At 34.0% G+C, this 21471-nt stretch overlaps 1 protein-coding gene across 1 annotated transcript in view; it reads right to left on the bottom strand.

Moving 5' to 3' along the window:
• Positions 1 to 2186: 2186 nt before the first annotated feature.
• LOC136032869 (BTB/POZ domain-containing protein 1-like) overlaps positions 2187 to 21471 on the bottom strand; it is a 30213-nt gene continuing 10928 nt past the window's right edge. Inside the window, exons 2-6 of the mRNA XM_065713281.1 lie at positions 19469 to 19571; positions 15450 to 15595; positions 13449 to 13668; positions 11460 to 11618; positions 2187 to 7534 (exon numbers count right to left, since the gene is read on the bottom strand). Of these exons, the coding sequence (XP_065569353.1) occupies positions 6989 to 7534; positions 11460 to 11618; positions 13449 to 13668; positions 15450 to 15595; positions 19469 to 19561 (1164 nt within the window). The 5' untranslated portion in view covers positions 19562 to 19571 and the 3' untranslated portion in view covers positions 2187 to 6988. The remainder of the gene's footprint in view (positions 7535 to 11459; positions 11619 to 13448; positions 13669 to 15449; positions 15596 to 19468; positions 19572 to 21471) is intronic.

Genomic DNA, 21471 nt, shown 5'->3' with positions numbered 1-21471 from the left:
CATCCGTGACCTTTCTTCTGGCAGAAAATACTCATTCCACATTTTTGCAGATAGGAGTTTGAAATCTCTACAGTACGGTTATCTGATGCCCCGAATCCAACGGTGTGATTTTCATTAAGATTCTATGTTTTTTGGGGGGTGTTTCCCCCTTTTTTCAAATATCAGGCAAATTTTCTCAGTCTCGTAGCCTTTGATGGGTAAGATTAAACTTAATGAAACTTGTATATTTGAAATTAGTTCCGATTCTTTTGATGTATCTATTGGTATCAAAATTCTGTTTTTAAGAGTTTCAGTTACTATTGAGCCGGGTTGCTTCTTAGTTACTGTGCGTTACCACGAACTATTTGATTACAACTAGTATCAAGATTTTTAATCTATGAAATGTTCCGCTATTATTTCTATTTAACTCTTACTCTTTTTTACTTAAGCTGTGTTATAATACCAAACACACACAGTTCACTGCCCTCAGTGCTTCAATCAAATCCTACCCATTAAAACTTACTGTAATGGACTAATCCAAGAATTTTGGAAACAAGAAAATTTTTCTTTGTATGCGTTAGCTAGGTTTTGACATGAGCGACTTCTGCTTCGGCAGCGGGATTTCACATCACTTGGTGATAAAGTTAACGTTTAGCTTAAAAGCTGGCTTGCTTCTGTTTAGAACAATAATTAAAGAGTCCTTTTTCTGGTCGTCAATTTTGTTTTATAATACCAAGGACAGTAAAATGAAACCTGCCTGAATTGGTGAAGTGGAAACCTATCCAACTGTATACATATTTAAGAAAAACTGTAATCCAATTTTTAGTGCAAAGATCTCTGTTCGTAGTTCTGTAGTTTTGGTAATAGCAGGAGCCAAATTAAAAAAAAAAAAAAAAAACATGGGCGAAATCAGCCAAAAATAAACTAAACTCTATGATACAGCATCTTAAGAAGGCATAGTTTTTCTTTGAAGATGCAGTTGTCTTTGGGAATCAACAGGTTGTAAGTGTTTGAATTTGTGGACGGAAAAGGCTTCAAATTTAATTAATTAATTTTGCTTATTTATTTTCACAATTCAGCGTGGCAACACTGGCAAAAATGTGGCACAACGTTAAAAACTTCATATTTGAAACAACCAAAGATAAATCCTAGAAAATCGTGGTTTTCTAGTATGAATGGACTAAAGGGCAGAAAATATGTTTATTTTGTTGTCCTTGGTATATCATGGTGAATAAAAGCTCCCTATTTGTGTACTACCAAAATGGCACAAACGCTGAACTTGTTTAGATAAGCATTTATAAAAGTCTTTCCTTTTTTCGAAAAACTTTCTAGGATAATTTCAGGGAACTTCGTTATTAATCAGTCTTTCTCAAAAGATGTTAATTTTCAAAATACGTTTTGTTTCTTCTTTGTTTCAAAATCTGTTGAGCTTCTGCTTCTTGGTAGTAGGAATTTTTAAGTAGAAATGATCATACGAGAAGGAGGAGGAAGAAATAAGGCGAGGAATGGTCTGCTTCGGATGAAAGTAAAACCGGCACTATTAAACTCTACTGAAACTGCCAAAATTGTAAAGGTTAATACTCATTAGCATTAGGGATTGCAAATTAGCCAGCCACCACAATAAACAGATGGTTTAGCATGCTACTATTTCACTTTCAACGTCTTACTGGTGTTTTTAACATCAGTCTGATAAACTACCGTCGGTCATTGGATTTGGAAACAAAGAGAAGAAACAAAGCACTATTTTAAAAATAATGTTAAAAAGCGCGTAAAAAATGAGCTTTAAGCATTGTCTTTGATTTTTTTTTTTTTTTTTCGCGCACATTTGACATCAAATCGGGTATCCAATTTTTGGTAACCATTTTGGCGGAAGTTAACTCTCTGAGAAAAAAATAACAACATTTTCTCATCGGAACAACGTTCAAATTCTAATTTCACAATCTTCCTTTTAAGATGTCTTCTGGCTTTTGTCAGTTTGCCCCTCTAAAGCAATGAGCAAAATTAAAAATTGCTTTCGTGTGAAACAATTGACCAAAACTTAAGAAGAAGAAAAAGAAAGTTTAATCCGAGTGTGGTAGGAAAGAAAACCTTTGTTGGGAGAATTAAAAAATTTCTTCTAAAAAGTACATGGCGATCCTTATGATTTGTCTCATCGGTAAGTTGATTGATTACTGGTCTTGTGAATAAGCTAAAAAAATAAATAAATGTCATACTAAAAGTTTTATTTACAACTGGGAAAATACAACAAGAATTTACTTAGGAATGGTGAATTTGAATATCTCCAATTCTTCTTCTCAACTCCCTATTCAGCTAAAATTTTGAATAAATGGTTCCAAAAGAAAATAGCCACATTAATGAATAAACTTGCATCTGCTTCCATAGCGGCATCGCAGTCCGTATTTACAAGGTTTCCGAGAAAATGAGTTATTTCTCTTCTTGTCTATTTGAACAAAATCACTCGAGTTCCAAACTAAGGGCGTCCATTTTTTCTTATTTTCTGGCCTATTTGCAGCATCTATTTCGAGCTTGCGCTTCTCAGGATAATTTTGTTTTTCGTCCATTTTTTGTATCACTTTATCTGGCAATGGTGTAAGTAAGTTACTTGATGGCACTAATCTGTTTCTATCTTGGAAGTAAGCTTGTGTATTTGTAGACTCACTTATTCTAGATTTTATATCTGGTTTGTCATCTGAAACCAAAAGTATCGATTTCTTGTATTTGACTTGCTGAATCAATTCAATATTTTCTTTCAAGATACATCGTTTTTCTTGCTCCTTATAGTTCGCATTGAATGAAGCTGGTGACAAAAAAATCTTTGATACTAGTGGGACAATCTTCAGTATTAAATGGACTTCTGGTCTGTTCTTTATTGGATTCTTCTCTCAGTATCTTTTTTAAATTTCTCTCTTCTGGCTTCAATTCTTCACGTAATTTCTGTTGTGGCTGCTCAAATAAATCTTCACCTAGCAAACCTTCAACGTTAACCATATATACAAGGGTTTCATGAGAAATTAATTCATCATCACCCGCCAGGAGAACTTTGCAAACTGGCAAAGTTTGACTCTTTGCCACAATTCTGCTTTTTAAAACAATTAAAAGCTTTAGCGTCAAGAGCGAGGGATTGCGGAAGGGACAACCCATTTCATATACGGAGTAATTTCTGTTCGTTTTAAGTTTTAATGTCGCTCCTTACTTTCAGTTAAAAAACTAGTTTTTTTTTATTATATCAGAATAAAGAGCTACCAGAATTTGCTTGAGTTTTATAATGGTCAGTTGACTTTTTGGGGGTGTTTCCCCCTTTCAAAAAGCAGGCAAACCCTTTCAGACTCGGGCTGAATGACATATGCTGAAGGTTGATACCTCCTACGTTATTACAGAAAAAATGTTTCTGAACTTGATTTTAATGCCTCAGTCACATGAACAGATTTGGTTTATAAGATAGTGATGTACAAGTGCATTTTAGAAACTGTGAAGGATGGGTGGTAGATCATTTTTAGGTAAGGGGTTAGATGCCTCAAAGAGTTTTTTTAATGGCCTAATTTTCTAAGCTCCATTTAACACCTAGTGAGAATGAGTAAACACATCAGATAAACACAAAATGAGTTTTGAGGAAATGTGTTCTAATCCCTTATGTTCTGAATCCCTCAGATAGACATATTTGGATCTACACCTTTGTTAAATCCCCAAAGAATTTTCTCTGTGGGGATGTTTTTTTGCGAGAGATTTTTTGTGGCGCAGAACTATCCGGGTAAAATTTCCACAGAGGGAAAGAGGGTTTTTCCGGGATTAAATTGAAGAAAAAAGTAATTATTCTGAATATAAGGGGGTTTGCAGTGTCCTGTACCCCTCGCTTATTAGGGCTTCAAAAAAGCTACCTATTCTGATTCAATAACCCTTGTGTTGCAGCAGTTGTTATTAAAGAATTGGGGAAAAATTCAACTTTAGCTTAAAGAGCGAAGAACAGTCCCCTACAGGTACAAAAATAATTTCTGTTTGTTTTAAGTATTAATGTTACTCCTTGCTTTCAGCTGACCTGACTTTTTTTTCTATTGTAATTTCAATTTGAGCCAGCTCTGGTCATAAATGAAGGATTATTTTTTAGCCTGTTATGATCAAGATTTAGTTTCGGCTGTTTTTTTTTTAACCTGTAAACCATTACATCATCTAGAGACTCTAGTTTCTTCAAGTACTACCTTTCTAAACTGGGCCACCTTATGCAAAAAAAAAAAAACACTCTGTAAGCAAACGAAGACCCAAAATGTTATCACTCATAATTTTAAGTAAAAGTGGACAATTACTGCCCGAGCTGAACTGTGTTTACTAGTTTTTGGATACACCAGCTGCATGTCGACCAGATTTAAATTGACCACCAATTGTAGATTTTGCAGTCCTGACTTCTTTTCTCTGTATCTATATTTAGCCAGAAAAAAATCTACCATAGACACATTGTGATGCAATTTGAGAAAGATATCACATTGAAAACAAAAGGCATGAAGTTTAAGCATAATTTTTAAGTAACTTAGACAAGCAAACAAACAGAACAGCCTACATTTACACCTGCTTCATGAAGCGATGAATTTGGTGAAAGCTACTTCATCCACTTTAAGTTTATACCTCTCTGAATGAAAAGTTATTTTTCTCTTTCTTGAGAGGAGAGTTACTAAAATCCTGCAGATGATACCGAGATTGAATACTTTGACTCTCCTTTCAAAATCAGAGATTCTACAGTTTTTTTGAAGACAAGATATCCTTTTTTTTCTTATAACATGGACAAGAATACCCACAAGAAATTTTGCCAGGGGACAAATTTTTCAGGAGGAGGAGGAGGGCAATTTTAAAGCGAATAGTTACGATGACAATATATTAAAGTCCGTTAAAAGAGACAGTAGGTAGGTAGGATAAAGGGGGAGAAGATTTACAAGATCCTAGGTCTCAAAGCGAAGTTTTTATTGTCTTTCTTTTTCCCAGAGTGATGGGGGGATTGCTCCCTCTCGTATCCTTTCACGGATGGCACTCACGAATTCACAACTGTGAATGCATTTATGCGCTCTTACCTTGAAATTTATAGGCTTATTAAAGTCCGTTAAAAGAGACAGTAGGTAGGTAGGATAAAGGGGGAGAAGATTGACAAGATCCTAGGTCTCAAAGCGAAGTTTTTATTGTCTTTCTTTTTCCCAGAGTGATGGGGGGATTGCTCCCTCTCGTATCCTTTCACGGATGGCACTCACGAATTCACGACTGTGAATGCATTTATGCGCTCGTACCTTGAAATTTATAGGCTTCTTAGTCTTGACTAGGACGTTGCTCCATTCAGGAGAAGGCGAGGAGGACTAATCCCCGAAAGGTTCAAAGCCTAAAGAATACATGACAAGGAGACAACTTTATTGAATGATTAAATAAATAAAAAAAAATCATCTGAAAGTAAGAAGCACCATTACACCTTAAAACGAACAGAAACTCTCAACTTAAGTCTCAACTTTCTTTGAAAATACTGCTCATTCAAATTAAAATTCTTGGGTTTCAGAAGTTGGTTTTAAAGAATTTGGCCAAAGATTCCAACTTTAACGTAAAGAGCGAGGAGTGAGGGAGGGGCAGCCCCCTTCATATTCGGAATAATTGCTGTTCGTTTTGAGTTTTAATGTTACTCGTTACTTTCAGTTGATAACCTTTTTTTTTTTTTTTTTAATTTTTGACCGTTCTCATACCAGAAAATTCCCCCTCCCCCGTGTAAAATTTCCAACGGGAAATTTCCCCGGAAATTATCCTCTCGATGGCACATTCTCCCCCTAGGAAATCCATTCCGTCCATATAAACCCCCTCCCCCCAAAAAAAAGTGATAAGTGTGGATATGTGTGACTCTGGATTTAGCATGCATCAAATGGCACTAGGATATCTATCCTTTGGTACTTTTAAAACAGTAATCGTGTTCCAAAAGTCCGAAAATGGTAAGTCAATTATGTATATTTATTATACAAAAAAAAATACAGGAAAAATTCATTGCATCAAAATATTAAATATGGAACCGGCTATTTCCACATAAAAACAAACTCATTCATAAGCCTCACTGTAAGATTATAGTCTCACTGTAAAAAAAAAGAAGAAAAAAACCCTGCAGAACAGAGCTTCAACTACAAGCGACGCAACTTATATTTCACATCAGTTAGAGAATTTTATAGGACAATTTACAATCTGAAAGATTATATTTGGGACTAAAATGGTGAATTTTTTTTATCAACATTATAAGTAGCGAACAGTTTTGATATTCGTTTCTTTACAAAATAGCGGATCTGAAACAATTATGGATATTTACCCAGCCCTTTTTCAAGCAATACCAACACAATTCTGTTTAGTAAGCCAACTTTCCTAACAGACAAAGCATAATTGAACATAGGGTGGAGAGTGTGCGGTAGCAAGAAACCATTAAAATTAACGAATTCAAGTTGTCTAAGCCTGAAAATGTACATTTGAAATTAAGAAGCCCCTTGATCATTAACCTTTTCAGATAAAGTATCCTCTAAGGCCTCTCTCAAATTTTGAAAATGTGCGCATTATTTTTAACTATATAATTATAAAAATATGCCAAAAATATATAAATAAGATATAATTTTGTGAGAAAATGTAGGTCAAATGACCTCTCTAATAGAATCAAAGCGTTTGAGTATTAAATGGCTGGTGACTAAGAAAACACGCATCTTCAAATTTCTTTTAGAGTGAGGAGGGGGGTAAGCACTATCAGAAAAAAGAGCTCATAAATTGTTTTTCGTTCCCTACATTTTTTTGTAATGTCTTCATATTTCCTAACGGAACTAACTTTTGCAAAATCGATTTCAACTGAAAAAATTCAAATATTCTTATACCCTTGTTGAACAGCTCACTCTCTATAGTCTTGAAAATATATGTGTAAAATAATAATAGTAAACAAATCACAATACAAAATAGCATAGATGTTTACTCCTTTCCTTTTCTTAACCACAGATCAACCTGAATCTATTAATAAACAAAGTTTATTTCATGCTAATATCCCCTTCAACCATGCCAACTTCACAGGGAATATTCCCTTTACAACAAGTTTGTATGTAGAGTTACTAAAAAGAACGGCTTGACTATCAAACACAGCTGCAACACAACAGACACCCGTTTCTACAGATACAGATTTAACAACTAGAGGATAATCTTTTGAATCAAGGACTGAAACAGTTGCCAAACATCCAGTACCAATATGAACCTTTAGATGACAACTTACTAGTAACACTGACTGCTCTACTTGAAACTCTTGACTAAGACAATCATAATGTCTCATTGAAGACCAATAAGAGCTACCGAAACTGAAAATGTTCATGTTTATTCTGATTGTGACATGGTTAACTACGGATTTGGTCACTCTAAATGTCTTTTTGCTTAAATGCCAACTAGGGGAGATGATATTTGATTCCTTGAAAAGAAAGAAGTCAGATTTTTCCTTATCCGTGAGCAATTCAGAACGAGCAGGGCCATCGAGAAATTCTTCAATATCCATTTGTAGAAAATGAACATAAGGTATGAGGCTTCGTGCCTCCTGCAATTAAACAGCCGAAATAGAAAACAAGGTATAAGTCTTCGTAATTCTTAAAAACAGTTAGTTGAAATAGAGCATAAAGTATGTTCTAAAACATTTATGTGTATGCGTTTTTAAACATATAGAAATATAACATAAAAACTGAACATTTGGTATAAACCTTCATCCTTCCTGCAATTAAACAGTTGAGTTGAATTAGCTTCATTTACGGTACAATAACATTTTTTTCACCATAATAGGAATGGCAGTAACACAAGAATTTTTAAATGTATTATTCTTTTATTTTCACGATCTATCTTCAATCACGATCGATCCATCTCAACTGTTCTATGGACATTTTATTGGTTTTCTTTATTTTGGGCAGTGATAAGAGGCAAACCCTCTTTCAAAAGCATGGTTGATGTAGCGTGAATAAGGAAGCAGTTTTTACTTTTTTAGATTCTTCTTTTGCTACTAAAATCCCCTTTGGAATTGATTTTTGGATTTATATTAGAGGAGAATTTATTCATGCATTCAATTTTAGAATCGTTCCATGCGCGTAATTCTAAAAGAAATCATAGCTTAATATGCATGTACACATGTGTAAATGAATGCCATCTTTTATGCTGCACCAAAAATTTGTATCAATTGGGGTATTGTTATCCTGAAACACACTTTATATGGCTTAAGATTTATGTGCCGTTTGCAAGTTTTCAATATGTTTTTTTCTACAGTCCTTTGGTTTTAATGGCCCAACGTAAGACGACAATCTTGCCATCGCTAGACGGATGAAATTCAGCCTTACCCATATACTGAATTTCATTTTGGAATTCACTTTCAGATTTTATTTTAATTCTTTACTGAAAACTGGGTTGAAAATGCGTCAGATGCATGCAAAATTACGAAAGTTTTCCTATTTTATGTTTAGGTCATTTACCAAAAAAAATGTAAATAATGACATAATTCTGCTTTGGTAAACAGATTAATCTGACAATAATGAATTCAATGATCAAAGTCCGTTAAAAGAGACAATAGGTAGGTAGAATAAAGGCGGGGGGGGGTAAGATATACAAATATATATGAATATCTTGTCCTGTTGGCGCGGGTTACAGCTGTAAGCTTATCGGAAAACTACATGTTTTTCAGGGAACATAAATCTTAAGCCAAATAACAGTCTAATGTCAGAATAAACGGTAATATAGAATTTTCTAACGCTTTTTAGGTTATTTTAAGTTATGTTTTTTATATTGCCAGTACTTCACAATTACTCATAAGTATCCAAAAACCACCAAATAACTCAGAATCACCAACAACTAATGCAATTTTAAAAATTAAAATGCACATAAGTCACAATGCATATAGAAATTCCGTCTAGCGGGTGACTAGCTTTAAACTATTTTTTTAGGGTAAAAAAAGTGGAATCACTTCATGCAAAGACTCAACCCATCTAACAAATACTATCCTCAGTTAATTTACAGTAGCTTTTGTATTCGAGAGGAGTGTCTAAAAATACCGCTACAAGAAATATAAAACATATCTTAATAGTTACATTCAAAAATATCAATTTATAATTTACAATTTTTTCATTCAATTGCAAAATAGTGCGGTTTATATACACTAATGAAGAAAAAGATAAGAGAAGTATATGAAGCTTCGCTCGGTTCCTGGTACTGATACTGATGCTTTACTGATTCTTCATGTACGGACAGTAGGGTCATCCCAAACACTGGTCAAAGTGGAAATTGATGTCGTTGTACTTTGCCTCACGTTAATTTTTCCTCGAAGTCGGCTACATAGTTTTTTTTTTTTTTTCTGAAAACTGGCATATCAGAATTTCTGGCCACAAAAACGATCTAATAGGTCACAACTTTAAGGAAAAATTCGTATGTTTTCAAGGGTGGTTGTATCGAGCCTAACCTCACGCCTTGACATCAACAAGAAGTTCGCATTATCTACAGTTAGAAGACAAGTGACAATGAGAATCAATATATATACAAGCCAGCCGCATGGACCGCTGGGGTCTCGTCATTTATATCTTTAAACGAAAAGTCGTGTATGTATTTATGTAAATTTTACGGCATTTTTTTTACATATTGGCACCCCGGTCTATTCTGACCTAAAAAACGATCTCAATAGGTCACGAGTTTGACAGCAAACAGCAAAAATCACACTGAATTGCAAACAAAAGTTGCACAGCGAAACTTGTGGGTAGAAGACAAAGCAAAATCAAAATGGAATGAAAAAACGTGTCAGTTTAGTGCGCGTGAGCTCTTAGAAGACAAAGCAAAATTACAATGGAATGAAGGGGCGTGTTAATTTAGAGTATGTGAGTTTGTGATTAATAAATAGGAAGCAGGAATTAACTTTTAGTATCTTTGACACCTGCAAAATTACACAAGATGAGAAATGACTGAACAGCTAAAGAAAAACGCAATGAACAAGAAACAAGAACAGATCACATTGAATTGCCAACGAAAATATGACTTAAACAAAAAATAACACGATAATTATGCTATTGCGTGACTAATATATTTCAGAAAATTACAATTGAATAAGGAGCGTGTTTATATATATGACGTCATACGAAATTACACCAGATTTTGAATGAATCCGAACGGCTGAAGTAGATGGTGTGGAAAAAAGTCAGAAGTAGTGATTCACAAAATTGAAGCGCAAGCGAGATCAGCGGCTAGAAGATATGTGGCAATCAGCACCACAACGAATGCATTGAATCGTAAATGATATCTGCGGTTAGAAGAGAAGTAACAGTGAGAATCACAACGAGTCCCAGAAAAAAACAAATCCTATGAAATGGATGATTCTTTGATGCATTAACAGGAAGGAGGAATTGAATTTACGTCATAATTTCTTAACTCAATCGAAATTGCTAATTTGACACTCCGTGACTTTTAACTAAAACATAACGAATATAAATACTCCCTTTAAACGAGCAACTGTGTATTTATTTAGATATGTATAATGTTTCTCTGAAGATGATTTTTAATGAATCCGAACAGGTAATGCAAAAGGCATAAAAGTTTCTGATGAAATGATGCACGAAATGAAGTGCAAATGAGATATACGACTAGAAGACATGCGACAACAAGTATCACTACGAATCTCAAATGGAAATACTGTACAACAAAATCTGCGAAAAAGAGAAAAGCGACAGGGATGACCACATTGGATCGTAAATGATGTCGGCGGTTAGAAGAGAAACAACAGTGAGAATCACAACGAGTCCGAGAAAAAAACAAATATTTAAAATTGGATGATTCTTGATGCATTAACAGAAAGTAGAAATTGAATTCTCGCCAAAATTTCTTAGATCATGCTAACAAACAATTAAGGAATCAAATATACACAAAACCCGTTTAAATTTGAAGACATCAACCAGTATATAATCAAGAAGCATTAAATTTTACTTTGTAGGATATTAAATATTTAGTATTGGTAAGCTCTAATTTACATTGCACTTTTTCGATTGAGGTACTATATCACAACGAAGAATCACAACGAGTCCAAGAAAAAAACAAATATTTAAAATTGGATGATTCTTGATGCATTAACAGAAAGTAGAAATTGAATTCTCGCCAAAATTTCTTAGATCATGCTAACAAACAATTAAGGAATCAAATATACACAACACCCGTTTAAATTTGAAGATATCAACCAGTATATAATCAAGAAGCGTTAAACTTTACTTTGTAGGATATTAAATATTTAGTATTGGTAAGCTCTAATTTACATTGCACATTTTCGATTGAGGTACTATAACAAGTCTCAAATATCATTCTATTTTTTGAGTCTACTTTTAATTCCTCCCAATTGGCTAATTGAAAAGAATGGTTTATTTAAAACGCTATGAGGAGAAGCAGAAAACAGAGAGGGACAAGGAGATTAGAAAAAAAGAGAGAGTGAGGGAGAGAAGAACAGAAGCACTTACATCGTAACCGTGTTGGGTTTTATACCTTTCAATAAAATTAAATAACTGGCTTTCTTTATTCAAAGATAAATTCGAGTCCGAAATTAGCATAGTCAGTGTTTCCACTGAGCACTGCAGCGCTTTTTCACTCAATGCTTCTGAAGAACCATTTAGAAACACCTAAAAAAGGAAAAGAAAAACAATGAAGGTTGATATAGCACGAAAAACAGTATTGACAGTGAAAAGTTGTGTAATATTGAAGTCCAACTGTTATGATTTTAGGCGAATTTCAGCATAAATAGAATTATATTTTAATTATCTACATATTTACCATCAACTAGAAGCAGTAAAATAGATAAGATAATAGAAAAAAAAAACAATATTATCCAAACAGGAAAAATAAAAGCAGACTCATTCGAACTAAATAAAAGGGCTGACTCAAGGAGAGTTTCGAAGCTTTAAAAACAAACCATATTTCAACATTAAAATATTAGCACACTTCAAGCGCTCCCAGCAGCCATTGTTCTGCCTTTGCATAGTTTTTAAATATGCAAAATCGGCAAATAAGGATAAAGTTTTTCTCGCTGCTACATCACGTCTGAGCTAATGAGCAGACAGGGCAGCATTTGCAGCCCTGTAATACATTACTTAAGTCGTTAACACAGACAGAAAAAAGTGATGAACCAAGCCCTGTGGTACCCCATACTGTATCTCCGGGAAATTTGATGTGCACTCAGGCAAAGGGATAATAGGATAGAAATCACGATTGTGCTGTAAAACGGAAGTCTAAAAATTATTGCATGAAAACATAGTTAAAAATTCTACACCAATTATCTTACAAAATTATCCGAAACTTGTATGATATGTGGACGACCTATCTGGATTTGAGGCTTATCGACGAAACATTAAAAGCTCAATCATGACATTAATTGACGATGTCACACAGGAGGCTTCTTTGTCGAAGATGAAAGTTAACGCTAATAATTCGTCAGTTACGACAGTTAATTTGTTTAAATCATCCCCCCTCTTTCACAAACACCATTCCTCCCAAAATCTTTATCAGATGCATTAAATTAGTTGGGATGACAATTACTGCTGACTTGAAGTGGGACGTCCATGTTCAAAACATCCTCAAACAAGCTTCTCCTTCGGTTTCCCTTCTAATACTTTTCATAAAATTTTCTTGCACCCCCTAAGGACCTTCTCCAACTTTATTGTTCTTTATTCGGTCAATACTCGAGTGTGCTTATCCAGTGTGGCATTTTGGTCTTTCTTCAGAGTATATTTATATGATTCAAAATACCCAAAAACGAGTACTTAGAATCATAAATGGTGAAGGGAAGATTCCGTCATTATCTACTAGGTAAGTTCGAGCTCACCACGTTGGCCGAGAGAAAATACCTCCTATGCGTTCGTTTTGGTACCAAGACCCTGTGTGTTCCCCGATTACGTTCTGCCATCCCCAAACCCTACCTTCCCGCCCGCAACAACCATCCCTTATAAACCCCCCGAAAGTCCCCAAAGTGACACTATCCCCGCCAACTATGCTGTGATAGAAATTTTAAAATAAATTCTATTCTATAAAAAGTGAAGTTAAGTTAACCCTAATAAAATATACCTAAGTATGATAAAAATATAATACTTTAGAGATAAGTTTGGGGTATATATTAGCACATTAAGAGGGAGGGGGCAAAGTACAGTGGGTCTGCAGGCAAAATATGTTAGCTACAATTATCCTGATATTATGAAGTAAGAATTGTTTTCTGACTTCACACTGTCCAAATACTTCCCCCCCCCCAATGTGTCAATATATGGTCTAAATTATATTCACTTCTTTTTGTCTCTTCTCACGCTAAGTTGAAAAAAACTAGCAAAAAAACTGGTTTACTGTGAGTTAATGCATGAATAACTTAAGAGGTAGGGGGTATATCATACAAGTACCAATTAATCTACTATCCTAGTAGGGTAATCTAACTGGAATAGGTCTAGGAAGTAGAAAAAATATCTTACTCTCGTAGCATATTTGGCTAAGTAGGGCTTGCACAGAAGGTCAGAAGCAAGCTCGCACATTAAGGCAGCATTTTCAGGCGAAGTTTGTGAGAAGAACAGTGCCAATACTCCAGTTTCTAAATTTGGACAAATATATTTATCCGCCAAAGAAAACAGACCCAAAGAAGATTCTGCATTTAGTGATAAAGCACGTGAAAAAACACATTCTGACTGCAGAACACTGAAACAAAAGAAAGAAAAATGAGCAATTTGTTACTTAGATGGCACTTGGGTGTTTATTTATTAACGATTTTCAAGACTAAAAAATTGACAAAAATATTAAAAAATGTGATAGAAAAATTGGAAAAAGAATGGAAGAAGTGATGATAAAGGTCCCCCCCTGCAAAATATATTAACTATGATTATTCTGCATATTATGAAGTAAGAATTGTTTTTTAACATGCTTCCTTATGTAGAAAACCAACCCTGCATTTATACCGAAGAAACGATTAGAGAGCATTGAACTGACCAATGATAGTCAAAAGACAACTCGTATTTTTTCAAACATTTCAATTTCATGTTGTTCGTTTTTTTAGTTTAATCTAATGGCTGCAAACCTATTAGCCACTCATTAAAAAAAAAGACGAAAAAAGTTCTATGAGATTTCATAGAAAGAAGAAATGATAAGAGAGCATTAAACTGATCAACGATTGTCAAAAGACAACTCGTATGTTTTTCAATTATTTCATTTTTTTTAATCTAATGACTGACGTGTCTCAACTTGTTTCGCGAATATTTCTCATAAATGAAACTAAAAATTATACTTAACCAATGCTAACATTACATCAACTATCTCGTATAGAAACAAAGATGGGTAAACGCTAAAAATTCCCTGATCAAAAAAATTAAATAATACAAAACACAAAATATCACCCTAAGAAGAGTCAATGCCTCTATTCAGCCATCTGAAATTCAGTTTAATCAGTTTAGTGAAAACACAAATTGTTTCAAAAGTTGCTATTTCATGCATAAAAATTCTTTTAGGCATCAATTTTCTACACTTATGAACAAAATGCAATGAAGCAAAAATAGTGCCAGTGTAAGTGTGCTTATAAGAAAATAAAACTAAATTGATCATGGAAAATACATTTACTCTAATAAATTTTTGTTATTTATTGTCAACTTTAATAGTCGCCACAATTTTTTTTCTTAGCTGATGGATGGGACATAAAAAAGACACAATTTCGCTTAACAGTCAATAAGTATAAAGTCGTCAATAAGTATTAGTATTAGTCAATAAGTATAAGTATACTGTATTAGTCAATAAGTATAAGTCGTCATTTACCAAACAATAGAAAAAATAATATAGACAAATATGGGGTTTCTGGCCTATATATATATATATATATATATATATATATATATATATATATATATATATATATATATATATATATATATATATATATATATATATATATATATATATATATATTTCTAATACTAATTAACCTACATTTCTAATTAACTTTCTAATACTAACATACTAATTGACCTACAGGGTATACTAACAGCAGTATGTAGTATTTCCAGCAAAGCGTAACACTTGTGCGTTTAGGCGGGATAGGAGTCCAGACTTTATTTTTGACGATTTCTTTCATTTTTGTTTAGTATATTTAATAATCGTTTTAACTTAAATTTTTCTGTTAACTTCCATTTATTCAGTGAAGACAGTCTTGTTAATTCTAAGTTTGAGCCTAAAACAAAAAGATTAAATGGAGTCCCAGTTGTATCTTTATTTCTGTCCGTTTTAGGTTCTGATGTTGCTTTTTAATTTTCTCTGAAACAGTCTATTTAAAATAATAACTATATAAAGAGTGAACAAATACCTTTGAATACTCAGAACAACAATGAAACTGGCTATATACTAGGCCAAACAGATTTCGACGCCAAAGATTTCAATTATATTTATGACCAAATAATTAAAATATTAATCAAATGTAAATTGTTCAGTACACTTACTCGATAAACAGGGAGAAAACCTCGAAATTCGTTTCTTCGACTACTTCCAGGTCAGAAATGACATTATTCTCGAATAATCTCCACTTAAGTGCAGCTGCCAGTACAGCACTTTCACTGCAAACCTTATTAGGATTTAAGACCAGAATCTGAAAGATCAGCACAAATTGGTATTTACGTATTTGGCAAAATCTTCACATAAACGTTTCAAAACTCAAAAAAAAGTTTAGCCAAAGAAATTTCTAAAACCACAACTTGTTATAATAACATTATAGCAAACGCCAAGTCGTTAAGTATGTAAATTCATGGACTATTGCGCCCAATAAGGCTCCTAGTTTACTTGAAGTCAGCCCACAGGAGCCTATTAATAATCCTCAATTTTAATTTATTATAGAAACATAAATAATTAATAATAGTTGGTACATTACGATTTGTATACTTGCAATTGACAGTAAGGGTCCCTTTGGGTAAAAGAAGACCACATAAGAACTGGTCTCATTTCTCAATGGCCAGGGTGACATAGCCATCAATAATAAATCCTTTTTAGCTCTTGCAGGCAAGGTTTTAGTGTTTTAGGTTTAGTTGGTTTTTTTTTTTTTTGCTTTTTGATTCATGTCGATTTCTCTTTTGTTTTAAGATTGACAATTTTCTTCTACATCTCCGCTAAATTTGTTTTTCGTAGATGACTTCGAAGACCACACTGCCTTTCCATGACGAAAGTAAAACAGTTCAAAATAGGGATGATACCTTTTTATTGACAGTGAATAGATATAAAATTATTTAACTGGATATTTCGAACACATATACAGTGTTCATCATCAGCAGTAAAACTAAAAGACATGAATAAAAATAAACAAAATTTATACCTAATAAACTAATTACATATAGTTTATTGCTCTTATTTTTTTCAATGCAACAGCCGAGGCAAATCTCTTTGACCTTTTCGGTTCCGGTTCATTAGAATTATCTGACATATTACGTGGACAGAGGTCATAGCTCTTAGGTGAGGTGATATTTACTTTATTTGACCTCAGTAAATTATCATAAATTGAGTTCAATCCAAATTCACCTGTATCTCTGTTTATGGAATTATTCTTGAATAGAATTTTTTAATTTCGATTGTTTCCCTGAAAGTTTGCTTTAAACCTTGGTCCCTAGAAATCAAAGTAATACTTTGGCTAGTTTTTTAAATTCTGGAAAGGATCGGACTTCCGTAGAGCAACAAAGTGGGGTTTATAAAATCCCATGTACTTGTGGAAGCTCTTATGTGGGACGTACTAACCAGAATATAAAAACGAGATTGCTACAACATCATAATTCTATTTCATCGTCTTTAAAGCAAAATACCAAACCTGAAGATTTCACGTCGGCCCTCTCGGAGCATATCTTTAATTTTCCGAATCATTTTATTTTGTTTGAAAATGTTTCTTTGATTTCTAGGGACCAAGGTTTAAAGCAAACTTTCAGGGAAACAATCGAAATTAAAAAATTCTATTCAAGAATAATTCCATAAACAGAGATACAGGTGAATTTGGATTGAAAATTTATGATAATTTACTGAGGTCAAATAAAGTAAATATCACCTCACCTAAGAGCTATGGCCTCTGTCCACGTAATATGTCAGATAATTCTAATGAACCGGAACCGAAAAGGTCAAATATATTTGCCTCGGCTGTTGCATTGAAAAAAATAAGAGCAATAAACTATATGTAATTAGTTTATTAGGTATAAATTTTGTTTATTTTTATCCATGTCTTTTAGTTTTACTGCTGATGATGAACACTGTATATGTGTTCGAAATATCCAGTTAAATAATTTTATATATATTCACTGTCAATAAAAAGGTATCATCCCTATTTTGAACTGTTTTAATTTGCTGTTCTTTGAACAACTTTTTTTTTCGAACTTAGCCAGATTTTGCACCAAGTGTGGAGTTTGGTATTTTTCAGTGAATAAGGATTAACCCCTTTTTAAAACTGCTTCAGGACTTTTTGTACACTGTTCAGGCTCTTTTTTACAGCATTATTCCACAACAATTATGCGAAATTCTGCATCTTGGATTTAGCTCACTATAGCTCCTAGTCAGAACATACCTAGGTTTTGCAACAAGGCAGCAGTTAGCTTGTTGGCACACTCATCCAATTAAACACAATTTAGCATTTTCTACAGTCAACAATTATATTTTTTTTTTTTGAATATACAAAAAAAATATAATAATTTGTCAATCGATGCGTTTTCCTATGAGGATTATAATTTGCCTTGACTCTCGCAATCCAAATGCAGACAGAAAAGTAACTAATGATTTCTGTCTAGGGCAAAACTTATGGGGTTTTGCTGTAACAATAAGATTTTAGTAATATTCAATTTTAGTAACAAGTTTTGACGCTTTAAAAACACTGAAAAATGAACTAAAAACTTTTATAAGTGCATAATTTATAATGAGGTATAATTCTAAGGGCCTATGATTTATTATTTCAACATAAATCTACAGAAAATACCTGCAGAATTTTTATAGCCTCCAGAATTTTAAGATTGTACATTAAGGTCCCCTTGACCCAGGAGCTTACTGGGGTAGATTTAAATCGTTAGAAAAATAAATTTTGGGTCCTTGCTAGGAAGCCTGTTTTGATTTTTTTTTTTTTTTTTTACTTCGTTCCTCTTTTCCAAAGGACTTAGAACTAGAAGTCTAAGCTGATAAATAGTGCTTCCCTTGGCCCAAGCACTTTTAAGTTCCAAGCAGTCGGACAAAAAACACAAAAATAAGAAAAGTTTTTGATCCCATTTTCAGGTAAATCAATCCATTTTTCGATGTGCATTGAGATCCCTTTAGCCCAGAAAATTACAATAGTAAGTTTCAAGCCGTTTAGGGAGAAAGTTTCTTGGACATTGGTCAGGTGACGTTTTTAGAGGACCAAAATTTTGCTTCTATTTTTCCCCTTTTTTCCTTTGTGTCCTTTTAGACCAAGGACTTAAGGTCAAGTATTATAAATTAATCAGAAAAGTTTTTAAACCATTTTGGCGCCTCATTTTTCGCAGGCCGTACCTCCAAGAGTTTTCTTATGCATTATGTTCGTATTGGCTTAACATCTTATGGCTATGAGTTTAAGACAGGTCAAAAATAAAAGTTTTTCGCCCATTTCTGGGCTCCCTAACATCCGCAACATTCAACAAAATGCAGTCTTTTTGGCCCGGGAACGACCACGAAAAGTTCCAAGCCAATCAGACACCTAGAATCGAGCATGCACCCCTTTTCCGCTATGAAGTCAATATATAAACAATTGAAAATTCGCTTAATTTGCGGTCCTTGTCCCTAGGGCTGTGGGGTCATGATGTCCCAGAGGCACAGGCCATTTATTGGACGTTCAGCTATTCTGAAGTAAGCGACTATCTCTAAATTTTGATCTGTTATTATGGGGTGCGGCAGGTGACAGAAGGGCCACGTGGTGAGGTCACTTTAAGCCCTCCAGTCACTTAAAGCCCTTACAGAGGCCCATAGGACTTAGAATAAAATTCGAATGAGTCTCTTCCCAAGTTTCCATAGCCAACCCTTCTATACAAAGTGGTCAAAAAATACACAGGGGTGGGACATGGCTCTTTACTATAGGCGATGCTATAAGATCCACCATAACGTTCGAGGGTAGTTAGAAGATAATCAGCCAAAAGTTTAGAGGTCAAAGAGAATCTTAACATCATAGATTCAACCCTCACAAAGCAAGATCATACCTTTCAGGTTATTTAATTCATAGTTTTGGCAACTAACTTAGGGCTAAATAAAAAAAACTCAGCACAAATAGCAGAATACAGCAGTCATACCAGGACATTAAATGTCTTTCTAAGATCAGTTTTACTTCACTGCCCTCTCCACAACACCTCAGCTCCCACTCCCACAAGAATAGGTTTATGTGTTCTAATGTTTACAAACATCCTTTCCTCCTCATTTTATCTGACTCCTTTTCTTCTCACCCAAAACAGAAAAATCCCCAACTGAATGAACAAAAAAGTAGTTGCATTGGCAAATATACCTCATTTTGATTAATCCTTTGGCCATCTTTGATGTTGCTAAATTTAATAGTAATGACTTGCAGAGAATCAGTTTCTGGGAAAACTTCAATCATTCTAGTGAATCTAAAATACATGAGAAGATTATTTAGAAGCGTTGAGTAACATGATAAAGATAGGATATAGAGAAGAGAGTAGCTAGTCTATATGAATTACCTTCTGTTATTTACATTTTACCTGTAGATTTTAATTTAAATCTGCCCTCCGTTTCTAATGTTGTGATTTCAATTTTTTCTTTCGAAATTTAGAATAAAAACCCATTCATTTGGCAAATAAAATTTTAGCAGTTGATAAGAATACCCTCAATATCATACTACACCAGCATGCTCACATATACAAGGGAGTGAAAATAGTCCCTCAAGATTGTCTCAAACCACCGTCTTCTATATGAAAAATAATGGGCTAAAATGACAATGTTAGTATTTTTTAGTCAGTCCTGATTGATAATTTTCCCTAGCCTTATCCCCCCCCCCTTATCTAACAACTATTACTACTAACAAGTCACTGCAGCACTAAGCCGCCTTAGGCCAACAGAGCTACGCGTGATCTTCCTCCATCCCAATCTATTCAGTCTCCCTCTTTACACCATTCCAAGAAGTGTTCATTTCTCTTAAATCTTTCCTTACATCTTCCCACCCCCTTTGGGGACGACCTGCTTTTGTTTGGCTCTAGACAGTTGGCCGACAAGGACTATCTTTGGCAATTTGGCATTCTTCATCAGTAGAACGTGTCCTAGCCAACGCGACCTTTATCTCATTATAGCCATAAAAAGCAGGATTGAATTACGTTTTTCCTACAGCTTACTGTAGATATAGAAAAGACTGAAAAAGTTAGTGATACTTCAGATGGAAGGAAGATTTATTTTGTGAGTAAAAATTAGTGACAGTAACAAAAGGATTGAAAAATTGTAAGGCCTCAGGTGTTGACAGTTTGGTAAATGAAATTTTCGAATTTAGTGGATATGAGCCTATGACGGTTTAGCACATTCTCGAAATGTTCTGTCCATCTCCCTTTAACTCTTTCCTTGTCAATAATTGTCACCGCGTCCTCTCTTCAACTGGGGCAAGTCTAGATCGACTATACCCTCTTAATCTATTAGCATTTCAGTACGATATTTACTATTATGTCGTCTGGCTGTATCTTCCAGGTCTTCAGCAATCTTATCTGTGGCCACTAGTTCACACCTTGATCCATATTTTAATACTTTTTCCACTTTTTTTGCATTCCTCTTATTTCTATATAATATATCACTCGAATAATTGTTGTAAAAGCCCTCCTCCTCTCTATTAGACATGAAGCATTTTCACTAATTTTCCTATATTCCCTAAGATGACGTTATCGACTTCACAAACAATTTTCTTAAACTTATTCTATCCACCTTCTATATTGTCCAATTACTCCCAAGTTAACATTCAACTGTTCTTAGAAAGTTAATACGAAATTCTCATCCTGGAGTCTACCAACGTCGTAGCTCTCTGGAAGGTAGTTACCCTTTCTTATAAGAAATTAAAATCCTGTTCACATGAGGGAAGAGAAAAAGGCGGTTTTAAGCTCTAAAATGCTCCAGTATTTTACACGAACTGTGTGTCTGTCATCAAGGGTAGTCGGTAAAAAAAAAAAGCAAATCTGTAAACTAGCAAGAATACTAAATATTGAGGTATCTATAAACAAAATCCAGCCAAAATCTGTTTTCCTTTGCAGTAAATATTTTTGTTGTTCGAAGTATTGACAGTAAGGTCAAAACAATAATCTAGCTACTCCTTCTACGACAATAGTTTTGGTATGGAACATGTTGGGCATTTAGTGTCCAAACAAGTAGTTAGAACTGTTGGTAAGGACAGAATTTCACAGAATTCGGAACCAAACATATTTTAACACCTAAAATCCTACTATTTCTCGGTGCAACAATCCTTTCAAATACTTTCCTGTCATTTCATAGAAACCAAGGTAAGGTGACTTACCCATG

The sequence above is a fragment of the Artemia franciscana genome, chromosome 11 (assembly GCF_032884065.1).
Source record: "Artemia franciscana chromosome 11, ASM3288406v1, whole genome shotgun sequence".
NCBI classification, from domain to species: Eukaryota; Metazoa; Arthropoda; class Branchiopoda; order Anostraca; family Artemiidae; genus Artemia; species Artemia franciscana.
The sequence above is the reverse complement of the archived record's forward strand: the minus strand, read 5'-3'. Positions and strand labels throughout refer to the sequence as shown.